The 22047-nt window shown below is 33.2% G+C and overlaps 1 protein-coding gene across 1 annotated transcript in view; it reads left to right on the top strand.

Annotated features, from left to right (window-relative positions):
• The window catches only part of LOC148950676 (HMG box-containing protein 1-like), a 57019-nt gene that overhangs the window by 21497 nt on the left and 13475 nt on the right, over nucleotides 1-22047 (top strand). The window contains exons 4-5 of the mRNA XM_089092556.1: nucleotides 13374-13515; nucleotides 20545-20692. Coding sequence (XP_088948682.1) covers nucleotides 13374-13515; nucleotides 20545-20692 — 290 coding nt within the window. The remainder of the gene's footprint in view (nucleotides 1-13373; nucleotides 13516-20544; nucleotides 20693-22047) is intronic.

Here is a 22047-nt window from a genome sequence, read left to right as displayed (position 1 = left end):
ATCGGTCATTTTTTTCATGTCGGGAATTAAGGCTCGATTTTGAAGCTTTATCTGTAAATGATTCATGATTTCTCCACTAATTTGTGTTTATAGCTTAAAAAGACGCCACGAGTCTTAGATGGAGTAATCAGTTAAGTAGAAATAGGGCATTAGTTGAATTGCTTACTAATTTCACTTTAAAATGGCATATTCATTCCTGAAAGTTTCATTCACCTAGAACAACAACCCTCTGAGATATCTTCTCTTAATAAATAGGCCGTGCGGATGGCACACTGGACTTGTAATCTCATTTCGTTTGGGGCGTGGGTTCGAGCTCTTGTGTTGCTAGTCTCAAGTCCTGGCTTGAGGTGGAGGTCATAGGTGTAACCTGCAAGCTCAGCTACCCGGGGTGTGGAGGCAATGGCCTTTTGAGGCCTAAGACTTCATCCAGTTGGGTCAGCCTCGCCAGAAATTACAAATTGTAATCCAATAAAATCTATGATCAATGACTTCTAGGTACCATATTTTCATGTAAAATTACTTTTTTCCTCCGTGAGTTCTGGCAAAAGTGGAAATATGCTTTTTAAATTATATTAAAGAAAAATTAAAGCATGTTTTAAAAGATAGTGGGATAGATAAAAAAAAAGTAAGAAATAGAAGATAGTTAAATAATAGTAATATTATCAATGAAAGTCCGCTGGTACTTTGGCTAAAATTTGTTATACACTTCTGAGAAATTTGAAACATAAAAACAAATGTTAACGCCCCATAATAAACAAAAATACTAGCTAAAACTTTGTTGTTAAAAAAAAGTCTTTGTTGTTTAATATCCAATAATTTTCTTATTGGAAATAAAAACCCACCTTATTTCCAATCAAAATTTTGAGACAGCCATTTTGTTCAGCGTAGTTGATTTCCAGATAGAAAATATATTTTTAAGGAGGACACTCCCCCACAACCCTCAAAGCAAGGGTTTGACTTTACCCTGGTGGCAAGTAAGGTTTTTAGAGAAGGCGTTGTCGTGGAAACTTCAAAACAGGCTCATTCGATTGGAAATTCAAAGGGCTAGTGCCCTTTTTAGTAGTCGAAAGTGATAGGATGGCAATTAGCCCCCCCCCACACCCATCATTTCCCCAAACAAATCCAATAATTTTTTTTAGATAGCAATTTTGTTCAGCAAAGTTCATTTCCAGATAGAAAATATGTTTTTGAGGAGGACACTCCCCCACAACCCTCAGGGCAAAGGTTTTAATTTATGCCCTGGGGGCATATAAGGTTTTTATAGAAGGCGTTGTCGTAGAAACTTCAAAACAGGCTCATTCGACTGGGAATTCAAAAGGCTAGTGCCCTTTTTAATAGTCGAAAGTGATATGAGGGCACCTAGCCCCCCCCCACGCCCATTATTTGCCCAAGCACATCCAATCAAAATTTTGAGATAGCCATTTTGTTCAGCATAGTTGATTTCCAGATAGAAAATATGTTTTTGAGGAGGACACTCCCCCACAACCTCAGGGCAAGGGTTGTGAGTTATATCCAGGGGTCAAGTAATTTTTTAATAGAAAGTGTTGTGATAAAACTGCAAAAAAGGCTAATTTAATTAGAACGTGAAATCACTAGTGCTCTTTTTAATAGTCAAAAGTGACTAGAGGGGAAATATCCCCCCCACGCCCCGCACGCCCCCAAACACATCCAATCAAAATTTTGAGATAGCAATTTTGTTCAGCATAGCTGATGTCCAGATAGAAAATATGTTTTTGAGGAGGACACTCCCCCACAACCCTTAGGGCAAGGGTTTTAAGTTATGCCCTAGGGGCTAATATGGTTTTTATAGAAGGTGTTGTCGTAGAAACTTCAAAAAGGCTCATTCGATTGGAAATTCAAAGGGCTAGTGCCCTCTTTAATTGTCGAAAGTGATTGGAGGGTAACTGCCCCCCCCCCACGCCCATCATTCCCCCAAACACATCCAATAAAAATTTTGAGATAACCATTTTATTAAGCGTAGTTTTAAGTTCTGGGAATTAGATCTTTGAGGATGACACTTGCCCCACAGCCCTCAGTGCGAGGGTTGTAAGTTATGCCCTGGGGGCATTTAAGGTTTTGTATAGACAAAATTGTCGTAGAAACTTCAGAAAGGGCTCATTCGATTGGAAATTTAAATGGCTAGTTCCCTTTTTAATAGTCGAAAGTGATTTTAAGGCAACTGACATCCCTTCCACGCCCACCATTTCCCCAAACACATCCAATCAAAATTTTGATATAGCCATTTTGTTCAACCTAGTTGAAAATTCTGGAAATTATATGTTTGAGCAGGACACTCCCCCCACACTCTTCAGGGGCAAGGGTTATAAGTTATGCCCTGGGGGCATATATGGTTCTTATGGAAGGGATGCTCGTATAAACTTCAGAATGGACTCATTTGATTGGAAATTGAAAGTTCTAGTTCACTTTTAAAGAGTCAAAACAGACCGAAGCTTAATCTAGTCCCCCTACGCCCTTTTTCCCTAAACTCACCTGATAAAGATGTTAAGATAGCAATTTTGTGAAAAATAGTTCAAACATCATATAATAAAAAGTCTGAGGTTCACACAAACCCATTTTTTCCCTTTGATATTGTTACTTTGATATCAGTTTTGATACTTTGATGAATATTTGATTTTTTTTTAAAGTTTGATTTTTAAATAAGGAATTATTAAAAACTTGAAATTTTCTGCTATCAAAAACTAAAAAAAATAATTAAAAAATACTTTTGAAAAATATAAGTTTTTAAAATAAAATTCAAGGCAATTTTAAACTTAAGCTCATCAGATACGAATACCTGTTAAAATTAAACATAAAAATGACCGGAAATTAATATCAAAAAAGGAATGAAACCAAAAACGAACAGAAATTAAATAAACAATCATAGCAAAAACATACAGTAAGTAATAATATAAATGAATAAATAGATCTTAAAGCGAGTAATGCTTAGATTAAATATGAAAATTAAGCTTAAAACAAAAAAAAAATATTTTGCTCTTGAAGTACAAATGAAACTTAAAACGAACAGAAATTAAATAAACAATCAATGCAAACAAACATACAATAGATATTAATGTAAATTAATAAATAAATCTTAAAACGAGTAAAACTTAAATTGAATATGCAAATCAAGCTTGAAACGAACAAAAATAACCACAAACAAGAGTTTGGGTATGACCTCCTTCTCTCACTGTAAAAGTATAAAACCTATTGCTTCATTGGCGCTTTACAGAAAACTACATGCGTCTTGAACAGTCCTGGAAAGTATAAACAACATCAATTTGAATATTTGATGTATAATTATATCAATTGATTAAAGAACCATTAGTTCAATAATTTATTTCACTTCAATTATATGTCTACTTTAAATGCTGCAGGAACTGGAAAAGAGGATGTTTGCGATACAAAACGTTTTCAGTGAAGCGCCAAGGACGGTGTAGGCTTTGGTTTTTATTTACAGTTAGGAAAGGAGGCAGTATCCAATCACTTGTTTGTAGGGAAACTATATTCGTCTTTTTAAAACAAATTTAAAAAGAGCTAATAAATTAAACTGAATATTTGATGTATAATGATATTAATTGCCGAAAGCTCATCAGTTCAAGATGTTACTATAATTTTAATGTTTATTTTCAATATTTAGTACAAAAGAAAATATTTGTCACAAAATTGGTTTTCAGTAAAGCGCCAATGACGCAGTAGGTTTTAGACTTTTACAGTGAGAGAAGGAGGTCATATTCAGTTCAATCTAAATATCATTTCATATTCAATCTAAGCATTGCTCGCTTTAAGATTTATTTATTCATTTATATCATTACTTTTTGTATGTTTTTGCTATGATTTTTAATTTAATTTCTGTTCATTGTGGGCTTCATTTACTCTTCAATAGTAATTTCTGGTCGTTTTTATTTTGAATTTTAAAAGGTATTTTTATCTGCTGAGCTTAAGTTTAAAATGGCCATAATTGTTCTTTGAAAAACTTATTTTTCGGAAAGTTTTTTTTGATTAATAGGTCAAAAAGACAGCTGATAGATAGGTTTTGATGATGAAAACTGAAAAGGGATTTGCATGCTTATCAATAGCGGTTTTGGGCCTCATACTCTGGGATGGGGGAAAATATGCCATAGGAGTATAAAAATACAAAATAAAAGGAATTCAACGTCGGATGCCAGAGAAACTTGGGAGAGGGGGGCAGGTGCCCACCCTGCCCAGGCTTAGAACTACCGCTGATGCTTCTACCCAGTTCAGACGCATGGGGAGATCCTCAAAACTAATCAATTTTTTCGATAGCACCAATCAGTTTTGGGCAAGGAATGTTTCTGTTTTCCCTATGCCACCGATTGGTTTTTCGTGTGTCGTCGAGCCAAAATGAGCAAGCATTTTTGAAAGTAGAAAATACGTGAATTGTTAAGCACGCGAAAGTTCTAGACTTCGTGGTTCTTATCCAGAACCATCAGTTTTAATCCAGCATAAGTAGTCTAATGCTTTGTATAAAACTAACTCGAAAGAGGAAGATATTTGGCAAAAAGTACACTTGGCTTAGAGACTCGGCGCGTACAAGTGGACGTTATCTATGCTTAAAAAAAAAGATTGTATCCATCATTTGAACACTTTTCCCCTCGTACCGATCGGTTTTTCCATGCGTCTGAACGAATCATTAGTAAGAATCTCGTATTTAAAATGTTTCAAGGGCATACTTTTAGACTGGTAAGTGTGACCGTCCTTTTTGTGACTGGCATGTTTTTGTGAGCTAACAGAAAGTTGTCTTTAACAATTGTAAAACCATTTCTGCTACAAATTGAAACGTTGCTGAAGAAATGCTGATGGATTTTGAGCGTGAAATTCGTGAAGTCAAATATTTTCGACTCTAAAGGAATTTTAGCTTTGCAATTTTTATATTAAATCCTTATGCTTGTTATTAAGTTTTAAATGCTGTTTTTCAAGCTCTCTAAGTTTTAAAGTCCCGTTTTTAAGTCGAGCGGCATGTTTAAGTTTCCAAGGATTTTGAAGTTTTCTAAATCTTTGAAGTTTCAAATGCTATTTTAATTCTTCGTTCATGTTTGAAGGTCCCTTTTTGTATCTTACGGCAAAGGGCATGTTTTTTTCAAGGTAAAACTCTGTGAATTGTTAGTAACTATCGTTTGTTTTTCATTATCTATGTTCCTGCAAGCTAACAAAAATTGTTGGCAACAATCGTTAGCAGCAAATAGGACAACTGAAACACTTCTTTATGGCATACATAGGTGCGCACTAGTCCTAGCCTTGAGAGGCCCCAAGTTTTCAATCACACGGTTTCCCAAAGAAAGACCAAAAACACCAGGATTCTATCAAGGGGGGGGGGGGGGGTTCCGGTCTGCCCCCGTTCAAATATTTTTTGGATTCATAAATTGTTCTTAAAAATCAATGTTAAAGAAATATTTTATAAAAAGCTAAAAAAAACACTTCTGCGACAAATTGGTATTTAAAAAGCAGGTAAAAAACAACTCTTATTTGACGCCATTATATAAAGTCTATAGGAGGCATTTTTTTAAATAGAAAAATACGTCTATAAAATTAGTTTTGAATTCAGTATTTGCATGATGTGTTAAATGTATCTTTGATTGCCCCATAGATATTTTGTCCCTCCTCTAGGTTTTGAAAAATACCTTTATTGTATTTTAATTGAAAAAGAAAACAATGTTCCCCTCCCCCATAAGTTTTTGTCAATTTAAGCCACTGAATTGAGATGGTAAAAAATCCTATTACAGTTTTATTTATGATTTTTATATGAAATTTCCTGAAATATTTCAGGAACTATTGCTAATGGAAAGTAAGTTCGTAAAACGTCAAGATTAAGAAAATAACGTTTGATCTACTGCATTCCTTTTTGAAAGGAAATTGGAGGCCTTTTTGAAATTTCCCTTCAGTTTTGCTAAGAATATAACAGACTGCTTTTATAAAACGCCACTGAGTTCTATCTGCGCCTTAATTCAGGTGCCCATTACTCTGCCTCAATAGTATTTGGTAGCGCATTTTTATCGCTTGTAAAATGTAAAATTTTTAGGCTGGCTATTTACTTATTTAGGTTACCCATCACATAAAGAAGAAAAAACATTGAGCGTAATAAAAACAGAATAAAATGTAATTATTATTAAAAAATAATGTTGTTCTATGATTAATAACGGAGACGGACTTAAAATTTTGTCGTTCGATTGGCCTTACTGATAAATATTTTCTTTTTATTGCTCTCCTTAAAGGACTGGAAAAAAGATCGCTTCAGAATTTCAGGTAAGAGATAACTGAGTTTCATTGTCGTCTTTTTCTTCTGTTTGTTATCCTCCAATGTGGCTGAAATACCGAAATTGGCCACAAAATAAAGCAAGATTTGGCTAATCTCCTTATATTTTAAACATGCCGTTGTAAATTGTCTATATAATTTTTTTCTAATTTCTGTTCTATTTTCTAAACTAAAAACTTTCTAAACTATTCTGATCTATTTCACTAAGTTTTCTAGTCCCAGGTATATAGTAGTTGGAGTGAGAAAAACGAGAAGGGGATGGATATTGCTTTCTTTATTTGATATTCATTCACTACGTTAATATATTTTGTTCAGAAATATATTTATTTGGGGTAGGATATAATATTTTAGCGATTATTAAATATATCTTTCTAAACTGTATCTTTGTCCCGACATTAATAGATTTGCGTACATCTACGATGCCTGATATACGTCTTTTTGTCAACTTCAACTACAAGGATTTATGTCCATTACAAAAAAATGATTTGCAAGAGGACTTCCAACTGGATAGTACATATCACTCTTTGTCTCTTTATTGTCAGGTCTTTTTGTCAACTTCAACTACAAGGATTTATGTCCATTACAAAAAAAGTATTTGCAAGAGGACTTAATGTTCAACTGGATAGTACATATCACCCTTTTTCTTTTTATTGTTGGGTCTTTTTGTCAACTTCAACTACAAAGATTTATGTCCATTACAAAAAAAGGATTTGCAAGAGGACTTAATATTCAACTGGATAGTACATATCACCCTTTGTCTCTTTATTATCGGGTGTTTTTGTCAACTTCAACTACAAAGATTTATTTCCATTACAAAAAAAGGATTTGCAAGAGGACTTAATATTCAACTGGATAGTACATATCACCCTTTGTCTATTTATTGTTGGGTCTTTTTGTCAACTTCAACTACAAAGATTTATGTCCATTACAAAAAAAGGATTTGCAAGAGGACTTAATATTCAACTGGATAGTACATATCACCCTTTGTCTCTTTATTGGCAGGTCTTTTTGTCAACTTCAACTACAAGGATTTATGTCAATTACGAAAAAAGTATTTGCAAGAGGACTTAATATTCAACTGGATAGTACATATCACCCTTTCTCTTTTTATTGTTAGGTCTTTTTGTCAACTTCAACTACAAACATTTATGTCAATTACAAAAAAAGGATTTGCAAGAGGACTTAATATTCAACTGGATAGTACATATCACCCTTTGTCTTTTTATTGTTGGGTCTTTTTGTCAACTTCAACTACAAAGATTTATGTCAATTACAAAAAAAGGATTTGCAAGAGGACTTAATATTCAACTGGATAGTACATATCACCCTTTGTCTTTTTATTGTTGGGTCTTTTTGTCAACTTCAACTACAAACATTTATTTCCATTACAAAAAAAGGATTTGCAAGAGGACTTAATATTCAACTGGATAGTACATATCACCCTTTGTCTTTTTATTATTGGGTCTTTTTGTCAACTTCAACTACAAAGATTTATGTCCATTACAAAAAAAGGATTTGCCAGAGGACTTAATATTCAACTGGATAGTACATACCACCCTTTGTCTCTTTATTGTCGGGTCTTTTTGTCAACTTCAACTACAAGGATTTATGTCCATTACAAAAAAAGGATTTGCAAGAGGACTTAATATTCAACTGGATAGTACATCTTTGTCTCTTTATTGTCGGGTCTTTTTGTCAACTTCAACTACAAGGATTTATGTCCATTACAAAAAAAGGATTTGCAAGAGGACTTAATATTCAACTGGATAGTACATATCACCCTTAGTTTCTTTATTGTCAGGTCTTTTTGTCAACTTCAACTACAAGGATTTATGTCCATTACAAAAAAAGGATTTGCAAGAGGACTTTAATATTCAACTGGATAGTACATATCACCCTTTGTCTTTTTATTGTCGGGTCTTTTTGTCAACTTCAACTACAAAGATTTATGTCCATTACAATAAAAGGATTTGCAAGAGGACTTAATATTCAACTGGATAGTACATATCACCCTTTGTCTCTTTATTGTCGGGTCTTTTTGTCAACTTCAACTACAAGGATTTATGTCCATTACTAAAAAAGAATTTGCAAGAGGACTTAATATTCAACGGGATAGTAAATATCACCCTTTGTCTCTTTATTGTCGGGTCTTTTTGTGCACTTCAACTTCAATGATTTATGTCCATTACTAAAAAAGGATTTGCAAGAGGACTTAATATTCAACTGGATAGTACATATCACCCTTTGTCTCTTTATTGTCGGGTCTTTTTGTCAACTTCAACTACAAGGATTTATGTCCATTACTAAAAAAGGATTTGCAAGAGGACTTAATATTCAACTGGATAGTACATATCACCCTTTGTCTCTTTATTGTCGGTTATTTTTGTGAACTTCAACTACAATGATTTATGTCCATTACTAAAAAAGGATTTGCAAGAGGACTTAATATTCAACTGGATAGTACATATCACCCTTTGTCTTTTTATTGTCGTTTTTTTTTTTCAACTTCAACAACAAAGATTTATTTACATTACAAGAAAAGGATTTTCAAGAGGACTTAATATTCAACTGGATAGTACATATCACCTTTTGTCTCTTTATTGTCGGGTCTTTTTGTCCACTTCAACTACAATGATTTATGTCCATTACTGAAAAAGGATTTGCAAGAGGACTTAATATTCAACTGGATAGTACATATCACCCTTTGTCTCTTTATTGTCGGGTCTTTTTGTCAACTTCAACTACAAGGATTTATGTCCATTACTAAAAAAGAATTTGCAAGAGGACTTAATATTCAACTGGATAGTAAATATCACCCTTTGTCTCTTTATTGTCGGGTCTTTTTGTCCACTTCAACTGCAATGATTTATGTCCATTACTAAAAAAGGATTTGCAAGAGGACTTAATATTCAACGGTATAGTAAATATCACCCTTTGTCTTTTTATTGACGGTTTTTTTTGTCAACTTAAAATACAATGATTAATTTACAATAATAGAAAATAATTTTCAATATGAATTAATATTCAACTGGATAGTAAATATAACCTTTTGTCTCTTTATTGTCGGGTCTTTTTGTCCACTTCAACTGCAAAGATTTATGTCCATTACAGAACAAGGATTTGAAATAGGACTTTAATATTCAACTTGAGATTACATATCACCCTGTGTCTTTTTATTGTCGTGTCTTTTTGTCAACTTCAACAACAAAGATTTATGTCCATTACAATAAATGGATTTGCAAGAGGACTTAATATTCAACTGGATAGTACATATCACCCTTTGTCTCTTTATTGTCGGGTCTTTTTGTCAACTTCAACTACAAGGATTTATGTCCATTACTAAAAAAGGATTTGCAAGAGGACTTAATATTCAACTGGATAGTACATATCACCCTTTGTCTGTTTATTGTCGGGTATTTTTTTCAACATCAAAAACAAAGATTTATTTACAATAAAATAAAATGATTTTCAAGAGGACTTAATATTAAACTGGATAGTACATATCACCCTTTGTCTATTTATTGTCGGGTCTTTTTGTGAACTTCAACTACAAGGATTTATGTCCATTACTGAAAAAGGATTTGCAAGAGGACTTAATATTCAACTGGATAGTACATATCACCCTTTGTCTTTTTATTGTCGGGTTTTTTTGTCAACTTCAACTACAAAGATTTATGTCCATTACAAGAAATGGATTTGCAAGAGGACTTAATATTCAACCGGATAGTACATATCACCCTTTGTCTCTTTATTGTCGGGTCTTTTTGTCAACTTCAACTGCAAGGATTTATGTCCATTACTAAAAAAGGATTTGCAAGAGGACTTAATATTCAACTGGATAGTACATATCACCCTTTGTCTTTTTATTGTCGGGTTTTTTTTTCAAAATCAACCACAAAGATTTATTTACAATAAAAGAAAATGATTTTCAAGAGGACTTAATATTAAACAGGATAGTACATATCACACTTTGTCTTTTTATTGTCGGGTCTTTTTGTCAACTTCAACTACAAAGATTTATGTCCATTACAAGAAAAGGATTTGCAAGAGGACTTAATATTCAACTGGATAGTACATATCACCCTTTGTCTCTTTATTGTCGGGTCTTTTTGTCAACTTCAACTACAAGGATTTATGTCCATTACTAAAAAAGGATTTGCAAGAGGACTTAATATTCAACGGGATAGTAAATATCACCCTTTGTCTCTTTATTGTCGTGTCTTTTTGTGCACTTCAACTACAAGGATTTATGTCCATTACTAAAAAAGGATTTGCAAGAGGACTTAATATTCAACTGGATAGTACATATCACCCTTTGTCTTTTTATTGTCGTTTTTTTTTTTCAACTTAAACTACAAGGATTTCTTTCCATTACAAGAAAATGATTTGCAAGATGACTTAATATTCAACTGGATAGTACATATCACCCTTTGTCTCTTTATTGTCGGGTCTTTTTGTGAACTTCAACTACAAGGATTTATGTCCATTACTGAAAAAGGATTTGCAAGAGGACTTTAATATTCAACTGGATAGTACATATCACCCTTTGTCTTTTTATTGTCGGGTCTTTTTGTCAACTTCAACTACAATGATTTATGTCCATTACAAGAAATGGATTTGCAAGAGGACTTAATATTCAACTGGATAGTACATATCACCCTTTGTCTCTTTATTGTCGGGTCTTTTTGTCAACTTCAACTTCAAGGATTTATGTCCATTACAAGAAAAGGATTTGCAAGAGGACTTAATATTCAACTGGATAGTACATATCACCTTTTGTTTCTTTTTTGTCGAGTCTTTTTGTCAACTTCAACTACAAGGATTTATGTCCATTACAAAAAAAGGATTTGCAAGAGGACTTAATATTCAACTGGATAGTACATATCACCCTTTGTCTCTTTATTGTTGGGTCTTTTTGTAAACTTCAACTACAAGGATTTATGTCCATTGCAAAAAAAGGACTTGCAAGAGGACTTAATATTCAACTGGATAGTACATATCACCCTTAGTTTCTTTATTGTCAGGTCTTTTTGTCAACTTCAACTACAAGGATTTAGGTCCATTACAAAAAAAGGATTTGCATGAGGACTTTAATGTTCAACTGGATAGTACATATCACCCTTTGTCTTTTTATTGTCGGGTCTTTTTGTCAACTTCAACTACAAAGATTTATGTCCATTGCAAGAAAAGGATTTGCAAGAGGACTTAATATTCAACCGGATAGTACATATCACCTTTTGTCTTTTTATTGTTGGGTCTTTTTGTCAACTTCAACTACAAAGATTTATGTCCATTACAAGAAAAGGATTTGCAAGAGGACTTAATATTCAACTGGATAGTACATATCACCTTTTGTTTCTTTATTGTCGAGTCTTTTTGTCAACTTTAACTACAAGGATTTATGTCCATTACTAAAAAAGGATTTGCAAGAGGACTTAATATTCAACTGGATAGTACATATCACCCTTTGTCTCTTTATTGTTGGGTCTTTTTGTAAACTTCAACTACAAGGATTTATGTCCATTGCAAAAAAAGGACTTGCAAGAGGACTTAATATTCAACTGGATAGTAAATATCACCCTTTGTCTCTTTATTGTCGGGATTTTTTTCTTTCGTTTCCGTTCTTTTTCTTAATTGACGTGCTCGTGAAATTAATTCTGCTACTTTTAGTTTGTTTAGTTTGCTCTTTTGCAAATGTAGGGCTGCCACCCAGACAGTTCTAGTATCACCATACTAAACAAAAATTGTTAAATTTGCCCAAGAAGGTACGTAGATTCAAACGGAAGTTAAATTAGAATTTTTCATCAGTAACGCTTATTTCCTATCGTAGAAAACTCAATTCGTCAATATAAATATATAAACTGTAAAAACATATCATAGCCCTTATATTTGTACCATAAATGACATGCCTGCAAATTTATACTTTCCATGGCATTGCTTGAAGGGGTATATTAAGTTAAGTTATTCCGAAGGAGTTAAATTTATTCTCGTTCTGAAGTTGACTTCGATACGATCAAACTTCAAATTTACATTTGAAAGAGACTTTGGAGAACATTAGCTAGTCGAATTGAATAAAAAGCGCATGGAGCTCGCAAAACTCATTCCATTGGTTGTATATTATAAGTTACTAACTAACCCGTCGCGCCATGCTGTGATCTCAAAAGAAAGGAAATTCAAGGAAATTTCACCTCAGAAGATCCCTCCCCTACCTTATATGGAAACTCCCTTTCCGCGAAAAATCCCCCCCCCCTAGAAAATCCCCCCGCGTATTAGTAACGATCGTATTGTTAAATTTTCAGGTATTTCGAAAAATCGCCCCTGGAAAATTTCCCCAGTGGATAATTCTCTTCCCAGAAAATTGTTACCCTGCGGAAAATTCCCTTCTGCAGAAAATCCCTCCAAAAACATGATAATTGAATAATTTGGATAATTGATATCCAGAAAATATGACTAATATAAACTTTAGGAACCGTCAAGTATCTGTTTTCAGGAGTCTCTCATCTCGGTCAGCACGAAAAGTATTGAAAAGATTACAAGGGTCCTGGGGTAGAATTTTATACGTAAAACCTTCGCAAGAGTGTTAAACAATTCCTTAAAGATTCTTGGCGGTCGGATGAACACTGTAGTAATGCGTACAGGACACAAAAACACACAGACATTCATTCATTTTATTTATATAGAATAAAATGGATTCATTACACCAAAGAAAAATAACCATACCGAAACTGACTTAATTTTATTTGCAGTGTTTTGTATTTTGTTGCTAATGTGCAAATTCTCTGTAAACAACTTAATAGAGTCTAGCTATTTCTAAGTGTCCGAGTTTTTAAACAGCTATTTCTAAGTGTCCGAGTTTTTAAACAGCTATTTCTAAGTGTCCGAGTTGTTGACAGACATGAACAGATATTCAATTCTTAGTGGATGAGAATTAAACCGTGAAATAACTGCATTTTTTTGCAACAATTTTGAGTTTCAATTGATAAGGGAGGTGATCTCATTAGACTTTCTCATTGGGAATATAAAAGGAAGTCGCAACAATTGCACAAACATGCACTTTAATACCATAAAAGTTGGATTTTCACATCTTGTTAATTTCTTCTAGGGTGGTCCTCAGTTTGTCCAGATTTTACATATCAGCGATACGGCATTGCTTGTAGCCTCCTCGAAGTTGGTGATGTTTGCATCTGCCCATCCTCGCTATTAGAAGCTGTGTCTCCATCAGGAATTTTAGATAGAAAAATAAAGTACGTTGTCCTTTGGTTTGATACTATCGCTTTACATATTTTAATTACAATATGTCAATTAATTGCGGTTCATATGTTAATTACGGTTAATACTGTACTGAACTAAATTAGATTAATTATAATTTAATTAAACTTAGTTAAACTAATTTAAAATACTTAATTTGGTCAATTCAATTATTTAATATATTTTTTTAATTAACTAAGTTAAATTTGAAATAAAATAATTTGTTAATTAAGTACAGTAATTAATACTATAATTAAAAAGTGCAATAAATAGTGGAGTTAGTAAGTTAAAACGTTAATTATATATATTATTTATGAATATATGTTAATTATATTATCTTTTGATTAGGTACTATCAATTTACATATTTTAATTACATGACGCATACTATCACAATCTCTGGTCAAATGGGAGGAAAAATGTGCAGAAGGCTCTACTAGAGAGGGAGTTTAGAATATCAGAATTTTCGTGCATTAAACTTCTTTCCCCGAAGTATTTCTTTGGAATGAGTTCCTCTTATTAATTCTCCGAGTGGCTAACTCCTCCTTCTGTTTGCAACTGTGTTGAATATCAAAATATTGCAAAATAAACTATATCAATTTATTCTGTTTAAAATATTTTTGCATCCGGTTTTTATATGCTCAATATACTCATAAATGCACGCAGCTAAAGCGTAAGTGGCTTAGGACTGTTTTATTAGAGGCTCAAATCATAAACTAGTGGATACAGGTATGCCTTTATGTAGTTTGAGCGGGCTTCACAAAAGATGCATGTTTCAGTAGACGGTACTGTACCCTTACGTACTATCTAGCTAGGTTGCGACGTATTTAGTATTGTGTCTGCTGGTAAAAGACCTCTTACATTAAGGCTACACTTTCCCAAAAATGTATTGAATCTTAAATCCGCTTGAAGGACATTAGTAGTGCGGTTATAGTTTAATCACATTACAGCCCCTTAAGTCACTTAGGTTACAACTTAGGTCACTTAAGCAACCTTAATCTTCATACACCAAAAAAGTGTTCATAAAACATAGTGACTACAAAAAAAGTGTTCACTAAGGGCCAGATGAGGTTCGACCTTGATGCCCCCTGAGGGGTAAATTCTTTTGGATAGTGTCATGCCGATCCTAAGACTCTTGGATCCTGTCATGCCGCCCTTGCAGCTACACGAACGTATATAGACACGACAGTGTCAAGACAGTGACTTGACATATCATATATCTTGTTTCTGGTTGGATAGTTAGAGCAACTCTATTGCTTTGCCATGGAAGTACAGACACGTAGAGAAAGAATTTTTTCTCCCCTAGAAATGGTAGTGGATCGAAATAAAATCACACAATCATAGTCATTGGGATGGGTAGCTCTAACCCGAGGTATTCAGTCCTCCCCCTTTTGAAAACCTAGAAAAACGTGTGCATCACTGATGTATCTCCTTTTTTCTGGCGCTAGCAAGGCACTTGAAAACAATTGGAAGGTGTTTAAGGATTCATTTTAAAGCCAATGGTTATTTTTACATGCTTTTGTAAATTTGTCTTGATAGTACTAAAGTAAAATGTAACTTTTTCTAAAAAAATTGGGGAGGGGGGGGGCTGTTCGATGTTTCATTTGTATTTTTCGAAAAGGCAGTGGCAGCATTATAAGGAGTAGCCAAATTCAATTTCTGGAAGCAGGTCTTACTCCCAGAACTCCCCTTGGGAATCACCCCTGTTCTTGAATCACCCATGCCCCATCTTTTAATTTGACTGTTTATATTAAATGACAAATAATAACGAGACATTTAATGCTGCACAAGATTCTAGAGATGATACCAATATTGATTTCTCCAAAAAATGCTTGGCGCAACATTTTATCGGAAAGTATTTTAGCTACCTTATTTGAATATTGCTTTGACAACTGGATAGAACATATTTAGGTCCTCTTATCTGTCTTTACTTTCCTGATTACGGAAATACATGATTTTATCAGTAGTGGATTCAAGGATGGCCGATTTCTCACTTAACTCTCTGCTTCATTATTATAATATATAATATTGTAGTAATATATAATAATACAGAATAATATATAATAATTTAGTATTTAATAATATACAATATAAATGTTACATTTTAATATTGTTTAAATTGTTATCCCTTGGTCGAATAAAAACTTTTGCAAATAAAATCTTTTTATCGTAATCTTCCAACACAATTGCTTGTACGAGTACAATATCTTCCACCAATTTACTGTTAATACCGCAGAAATGTACTTATACAGTGTGTATGTAAAGGACACACGACAGTTTTAACATTAAATTATTTGTTTTCAGAGTCAATGTACTAGCGTTGACATAGTAAAGAGGTGAAGCCTACCTAGCTCCTTTATCTTTTCCCCTAGAAAATTTGCAAGGAAGGATTTGTTTCAGAAACTGAGACGGGGGGGGGGGGCGGGAGACTCAGTCATTTCGAAGTTAACCATTGTAGTTTTTTTTTTAGGATTGGAAAGTAATTTGCGTGCAACACGCCCCTTTTCCATACGAATTTCCCCAGAGCAAATAAGCTTTCAAATAGAAAGCTATTCTTTGTTCGTCATAGAAAGGCAGTGTGGTCTAAGAAAACAACATATAATTCAAGGTGTTACGTACGTCGAATATTTTCCCCAGGTCCTGCCCTAGACTCCCATTGAATCAGATCAACATTTCCAGATATCCATTTTACTCGAAATAATCAAAAGGACACTATATTTGCCTATGGAGACGAAGTGACCCACGTAGCCTCAGGGGACAGGGGCTAGAAATTATGCAAAGTTTATGTTATTTTCGCAGGGGCCGGTCTCTACGAAGAGCAAGACATATGTGACTTACGCTGTTTCAAGAAACGTCACAAACGTTATTTTGTCACAAAAAAGTGACAAAAAGTATCTATTAAGCAAAAGCAATTCAAATAAGGCTCAAGAAGTCCTTTTGTACAGATGAATAGATCTGTCAACTTTCACGAAACGTCACCAACGTTGTTTTGTCACAAACAAGTGACAAAAAATGTCTATTCAGCAAAACGAATTCCAATAAGTCTTAAGAAGTTTCTTTGTAGAGATGAATAGATCTGTCAACTTTCACGAAACGTCACAAAGGTTATTTTGTCACAAAGAAGTGACAAAAAGTGTCTCTTTAGCCAAAACAATTCAAATAAGGCTCAAGAGGTCTTTTTTTACAGATGAATAGATCTGTCAGCTTTCACCAAACGTCACCAACGTTATTTTGTCACAAACAGTTGACAAAAAGTGTCTATTCAGCAAACCCAATTCCAATAAGGCTCAAGAAGTTTCTTTGTAGAAATGAATAGATCTGTCAACTTTCACGAAACGTCACAAACCTTATTTTGTAACAAAAAGGTGACAAAAAGTGTCTATTCAGCAAAACCAATTCAAATAACCTAAGGCTCAAGAGGTCTCTTTGTACAGATGAATATATCTGCCAACTCACGAAATGTCACAAACGTTGTTTTACCACAAAAAAAAGTGACAAAAATCGTCTATTCAGCAAAACATTTTCAAATAAGGCTCAAGAGGTCTCTTTGTACTGATGAATAGATCAGTCAACTTTTGATAAAGTCTAGTTGATCTGGTGTAGTCAAGCCTGGCTGTCTTGTATCTCAAGCCAATTCTGTATAAGGTTACTTTTTTTAATATGAAATACTGAATTTGATGACTTGTTTATTTATTTCCACGAGCCAGCAGAAATTTGTTAATAATAACTGGGAAATCGGGTTTATGAAATTCGAGGATGTTTTTACGTCTGAATATATATTTAGAAATACATATGTTCCTATGATCAATCACAGTTCTCATTTTCTTAACATTGACTGAATATTTTTTTTTTATAATAATATTCTCAACCTTAAGAAAATAGGAACTTTGATTGGTAATTGGAAGGTATATCTAAATTTCTAAACATAAATTCAGAGGAATTTCAGAGGCAAATAAAGTGTTTGCCTATCAATTTAGAGATATTTAGAGCTTACTTCAATTTAGAAAGATTTATAGAGAAATAGTTTTAAAAATCAAGTTCACTTTTTTCACTAGGGTAAGCCTAGTTGATCCTAGTTAAAAAAAAATCTGATCTATTTCATTGCACTTTTTCTATTCCAAGCTACAGAGTACAAAAAAAACGAGAAGGGGATATGATGAATGTTGTTTTCTTTATTCTTGCAAGACGGATATTCATTCCTTGCATTCATTTTTTTTTTCAGAAATATGTTTTTTGGGTAAGATTTAATATTTCAGTGATCATTAAATATATCTTTCCAAAACGAATCTTCGTCCTGGTAATGCCGGATATACGTACGTGTGCAACGCCTGATGCAAATACATTCTTAGACCACACTGGCTATACATGACAAATGAAACTCAGAGAGGAGAGAAACTAACAAAATGAAAAATAAAATAAAAAAAGGTGAAAAAACGAGGATTTTTTCAGCCAGTGGCCGAAAAAATCCTCGTGCAGAAAATTTTATCCCAAAGGTTGTTCAGCCCCAAAGTTTTATGGTCTGCCTAAAATCCATAAGAAAGATATTCCGTTACGTCCAATTGTAGCATGTTATAGTTCTCCGGCTACAGGTATAGGAAGCTTCTTAGCCACCATTTTTAAGCCTCTTTTAAGCACACAGAAATCTTATATAAAAAACTCCATAGATCTTGTTGAGAAGTTAAAAAGTTAAAGCATAACAGAAAACACCATCTTATCTATTTTTGATGCAGTTTCTGTGTACGCTTCATGCAATGTCCATAAATGTGAGCAGGCCTGACAAAGAAATTTAGAGGATAATTCAGCTTGGTTGAATTACAAAACTTTGGAAATTGATACAATAATGACCCTTGTCCGTCTTTGCAACAAGTTCTCGTTGTATTTTAAATTTTAAAGAAGTTTGTTCCTTCAAATAATTGGCTTATCCATGGGCGCTGTCTTACCTCATACTTTTGCCAATTTTTACATGCATTTCACAGAATTATCTGTCATAAACAGTTTCTACTAAAAATACTCAATTTAGTGTTGTTTCGCCGATGGTATCTCTTCTGTATGGGAGAATGAATAAGACTCTCTAAGAGATGTTTTGGCACATTTGAACTCTTTTGATTCGAATCTCCAGTTTACCATGGAACTCGAAGATTCAGGTACACTGCCTTTCTTGGATGTTTTGATTATAAAAACTAATCCTAGTCTTGGATATTATATATATATAAAACCAACTCATAATGATCAATATCTACATTTTTCTTCCCATCACCCTCCTTCTGTGAAAAGAGAGGCAGTAATCTCATAAGTCGAAAAAGTTTCAAAAATTTGTTCCTGTGATTATTTAAAATCTGATTTAAATTATGTCAAGGTTATTCTTTTCTGCAATGGTTACCCAATAAAACATTGAAAATATAACAGATAAACAATTAAAAAAGATAAAAGAACAATAGAGGGAGCTTGTCCCCCTTGATACAGTTAAACCAGCAATTGAGAAAAAAAACTTTCATCGTTTTACCATACATCCCGAAACTTGGCGATAAACTTGGAAAAATTTTTAAAAAACATAGTCTCTCTGTTTCTTTCAAAATCGAACAAAAAGTTAAACACTTTTTCAACTCAGGAAAGGATAAAACGGACCCGGTACTGGGAAGTGGTGTCTAGAGAATCCCGTGTTCTTGTGGAAAATTTTACATTGGTAGAACCCATCAACAACTAGGTGAACGTTTGCATGAGCACAAAATTTCAATAGGTAAGTCCCTGAGATTAAAAAATAACAATGACAACTTTGATTTGGCATTGGCTTCGCATATTTTTGTAAATCCGACCCATCTAGTTCTGTTTGACGAGGCAACTTTAATATCAACTGTAAATGGCGTACCACAAACTTTTAAAGAGGTAATTGAGATAAAAAAAATATATGAACCAAAATTTAGCAATAAATGGGGGTACTGGAGATATCTCATTAATCCTAATATTGAACGACTCAACCAATACTATCAACCAAAATAAATTAAAAGAACGTATTGGCATATCTAATGAAAAACGAAATTGTTGACCAGCTAAAACTATTTCAAGGCAAAAAATTCTTGCCAAATCATCTTGGTGAATTAATTTTCATTTATTCGTGCCTGGTTTTATTCAGTGTCTGTTCTGTCTTTGTAAAGTAAACTTCGAAAGGTTAGATTTTCGTTTTTTTTCTTTGTCTTCTTTTTAGTTTAGCACCGAGGGCGACTTGGCGGAGGTCCTTGTCGAAATATTTGCTTATATTTTGTCATCTTCATGGTTCGCCACTGGCTGAAACAATCCTCGTTTTTTCACCCTTTTTGATTTTATTTTTCATTTTGTTAGTTTCTCTCCTCTCTGAGTTTCAACGCCTGATGCGCGTCCCATTTCATTTTTCATGGTTGCAGCGATAGCTGCAACCTAGTAAAGGTTGAACCACGGCCCATAGAAACCAAAAATTAAAAACACGTTTGTAAAAATGGTTATTTGTCGCTGATTCAGGAATGGTAACTATTTTCTCGATTAATTTTAATGGTAAAATACCATTTAGACAACAAATTTATGAGAATTTTGAAATATAGGCTTCACCCCTCATAAACGGCGTCATAGCGAAACAAAACTACAACATCGGAATTGCCATGGTTGGAAACCTCACACTGAAAACTTACACTCCCCTGACTTAAACAAAAAGGGAAAATCACTTTTGTTGCATGGGTAGCACTGATGTGTCGTTTTTTTTTCTTAAATTTCCACAGGGACATTGGGGTATCATCTAAGGAATATCATCTTGGGATATCATTATCTTGGGATATCATCTAAAGACTCAATCTTCTAAATTGAGAGTATATATCACCCTTCATCTCTTAGTTTAAAAAAGAAAAAAAAGAGCCAGAATAATTAAATGTTTGTCAATATATTTAATAAAAATCACTGTGTAATTCAACAGCTATCTTCAATAATACCAGCTTTAATCAATTTTGTAAGGTCAAATTAATTATGCCATCCTGACTTTAACACTTAATTAATTTCTTTCAGTGTATCTAGCGATTCAAGTGTTTTACCTACCATATTTAAAGAAGAAACGGAGTTTGTATTTCCATCTCTTAGTCAAATTGATTCTGATAACATCGGTATTGACGTTGCAACGCCGTTTACCTGTGACACACCCTCTGAAAACGTTAAAGTAAGTAGCTCTGTCGAATCATATGCATAATGTACAATATATGTTCAATTTGTTCATAACGTACAATATATGTTCAATATATGAACTTTTATTTATCGTCATGGAAAGGCAGTCTGATTTTGTTTATTTACCAACTTTCCATTAAAGTATTCAACCAGTAAAGTGATACCTATTTTTACGATCTTTTTTTTTTACATTTTACAACCTTAATTCATGTTTAACGTTTTTTAACGTTTTTTTTTTTTTTTAATGAAGGCTCTAATTTAACGTTTTTTTTTTAAATGAAGGCTCTAAAGTATAGTCAGTCAAAGGGTGCACCTCCTGCCCATGGCTCACCGCAGTATTGCCATGTCACCCCAGTGGGGCTGCACCAAACGTTGGCAATCACGACCCCTCCCCTCCCTGAAAAGAAAGAATATTAGAAATTTCATTTTGAGACCCAGTGCATTTTACCTACATACGTACTAATGTGTATATCCTACATACTAACAGAGTTAATGTGTTTCAATTTTATTAAATAAAACCAGTAAAGTGATACCTATTTTTAGGATCTTTTTTTTTTTACATTTTACAACCTTAATTCATAACTTTAATTTTAATTCATAACAATATATATATCAACATTGAACTTGATTTTCAAAACTATTTCTCTATAAATCTTTCTAAACTGAAGTAATGTACAATATATGTTCAATATGTTCATAATGTACAATATGTTCATAATGTACAATCAATATGCAGAATCATGTACAAAATGTGTTGCGACATAAAGAGTTCAGAATAAAATAATTTAAAAATATAAAGTGATAAAGAACCACCAATAATATGATAATATTAAAGCTGATTAAATCTATATTGATTGGCCTCTTCTGAAAGACAAATTCAAAGCAAATAAAAGCAGTACCATTAGATTTCTTATTTCGTGCTAGTTCCAAATATCATGACTTTTCTGACAATCCATCCTACTCCTCATGATGGTCCCAGATATAGCCCTTGAAAATTAAAGTTATGAATTAAGGTTGTAAAATGTAAAAAAAAAGATCGTAAAAATAGGTATCACTTTACTGGTAGAATACTTTAATGGAAAGTTGGTAAATAAACAAAATCAGACTGCTTTTCCATGACGATAAATAAAAGTTCAAATAGGAATAAAATCCTTTTAATAGACAGTGTTTCACAAACAGTGACAGAAATTCACAAAAAATACCAGATATTTCGGTCTCATATGCAGTGACCGTCATCAGTAGTAAAACTCTGATGTAGTAAAAATTTAATATCAATCAATCATTGATGTTAAATAAAATTTAATATCAATCATGAACAAAAACAACATTAACACATCTCCTCCAAATGCC

Source organism: Artemia sp. Qi Xiang Cuo, chromosome 7 (assembly GCF_049724085.1).
Source record: "Artemia sp. Qi Xiang Cuo chromosome 7, ASM4972408v1, whole genome shotgun sequence".
NCBI classification, from domain to species: Eukaryota; Metazoa; Arthropoda; class Branchiopoda; order Anostraca; family Artemiidae; genus Artemia; species Artemia sp. Qi Xiang Cuo.
Note: the sequence above shows the minus strand (reverse complement) of the source record. Positions and strands in the feature narration are given on the sequence as shown.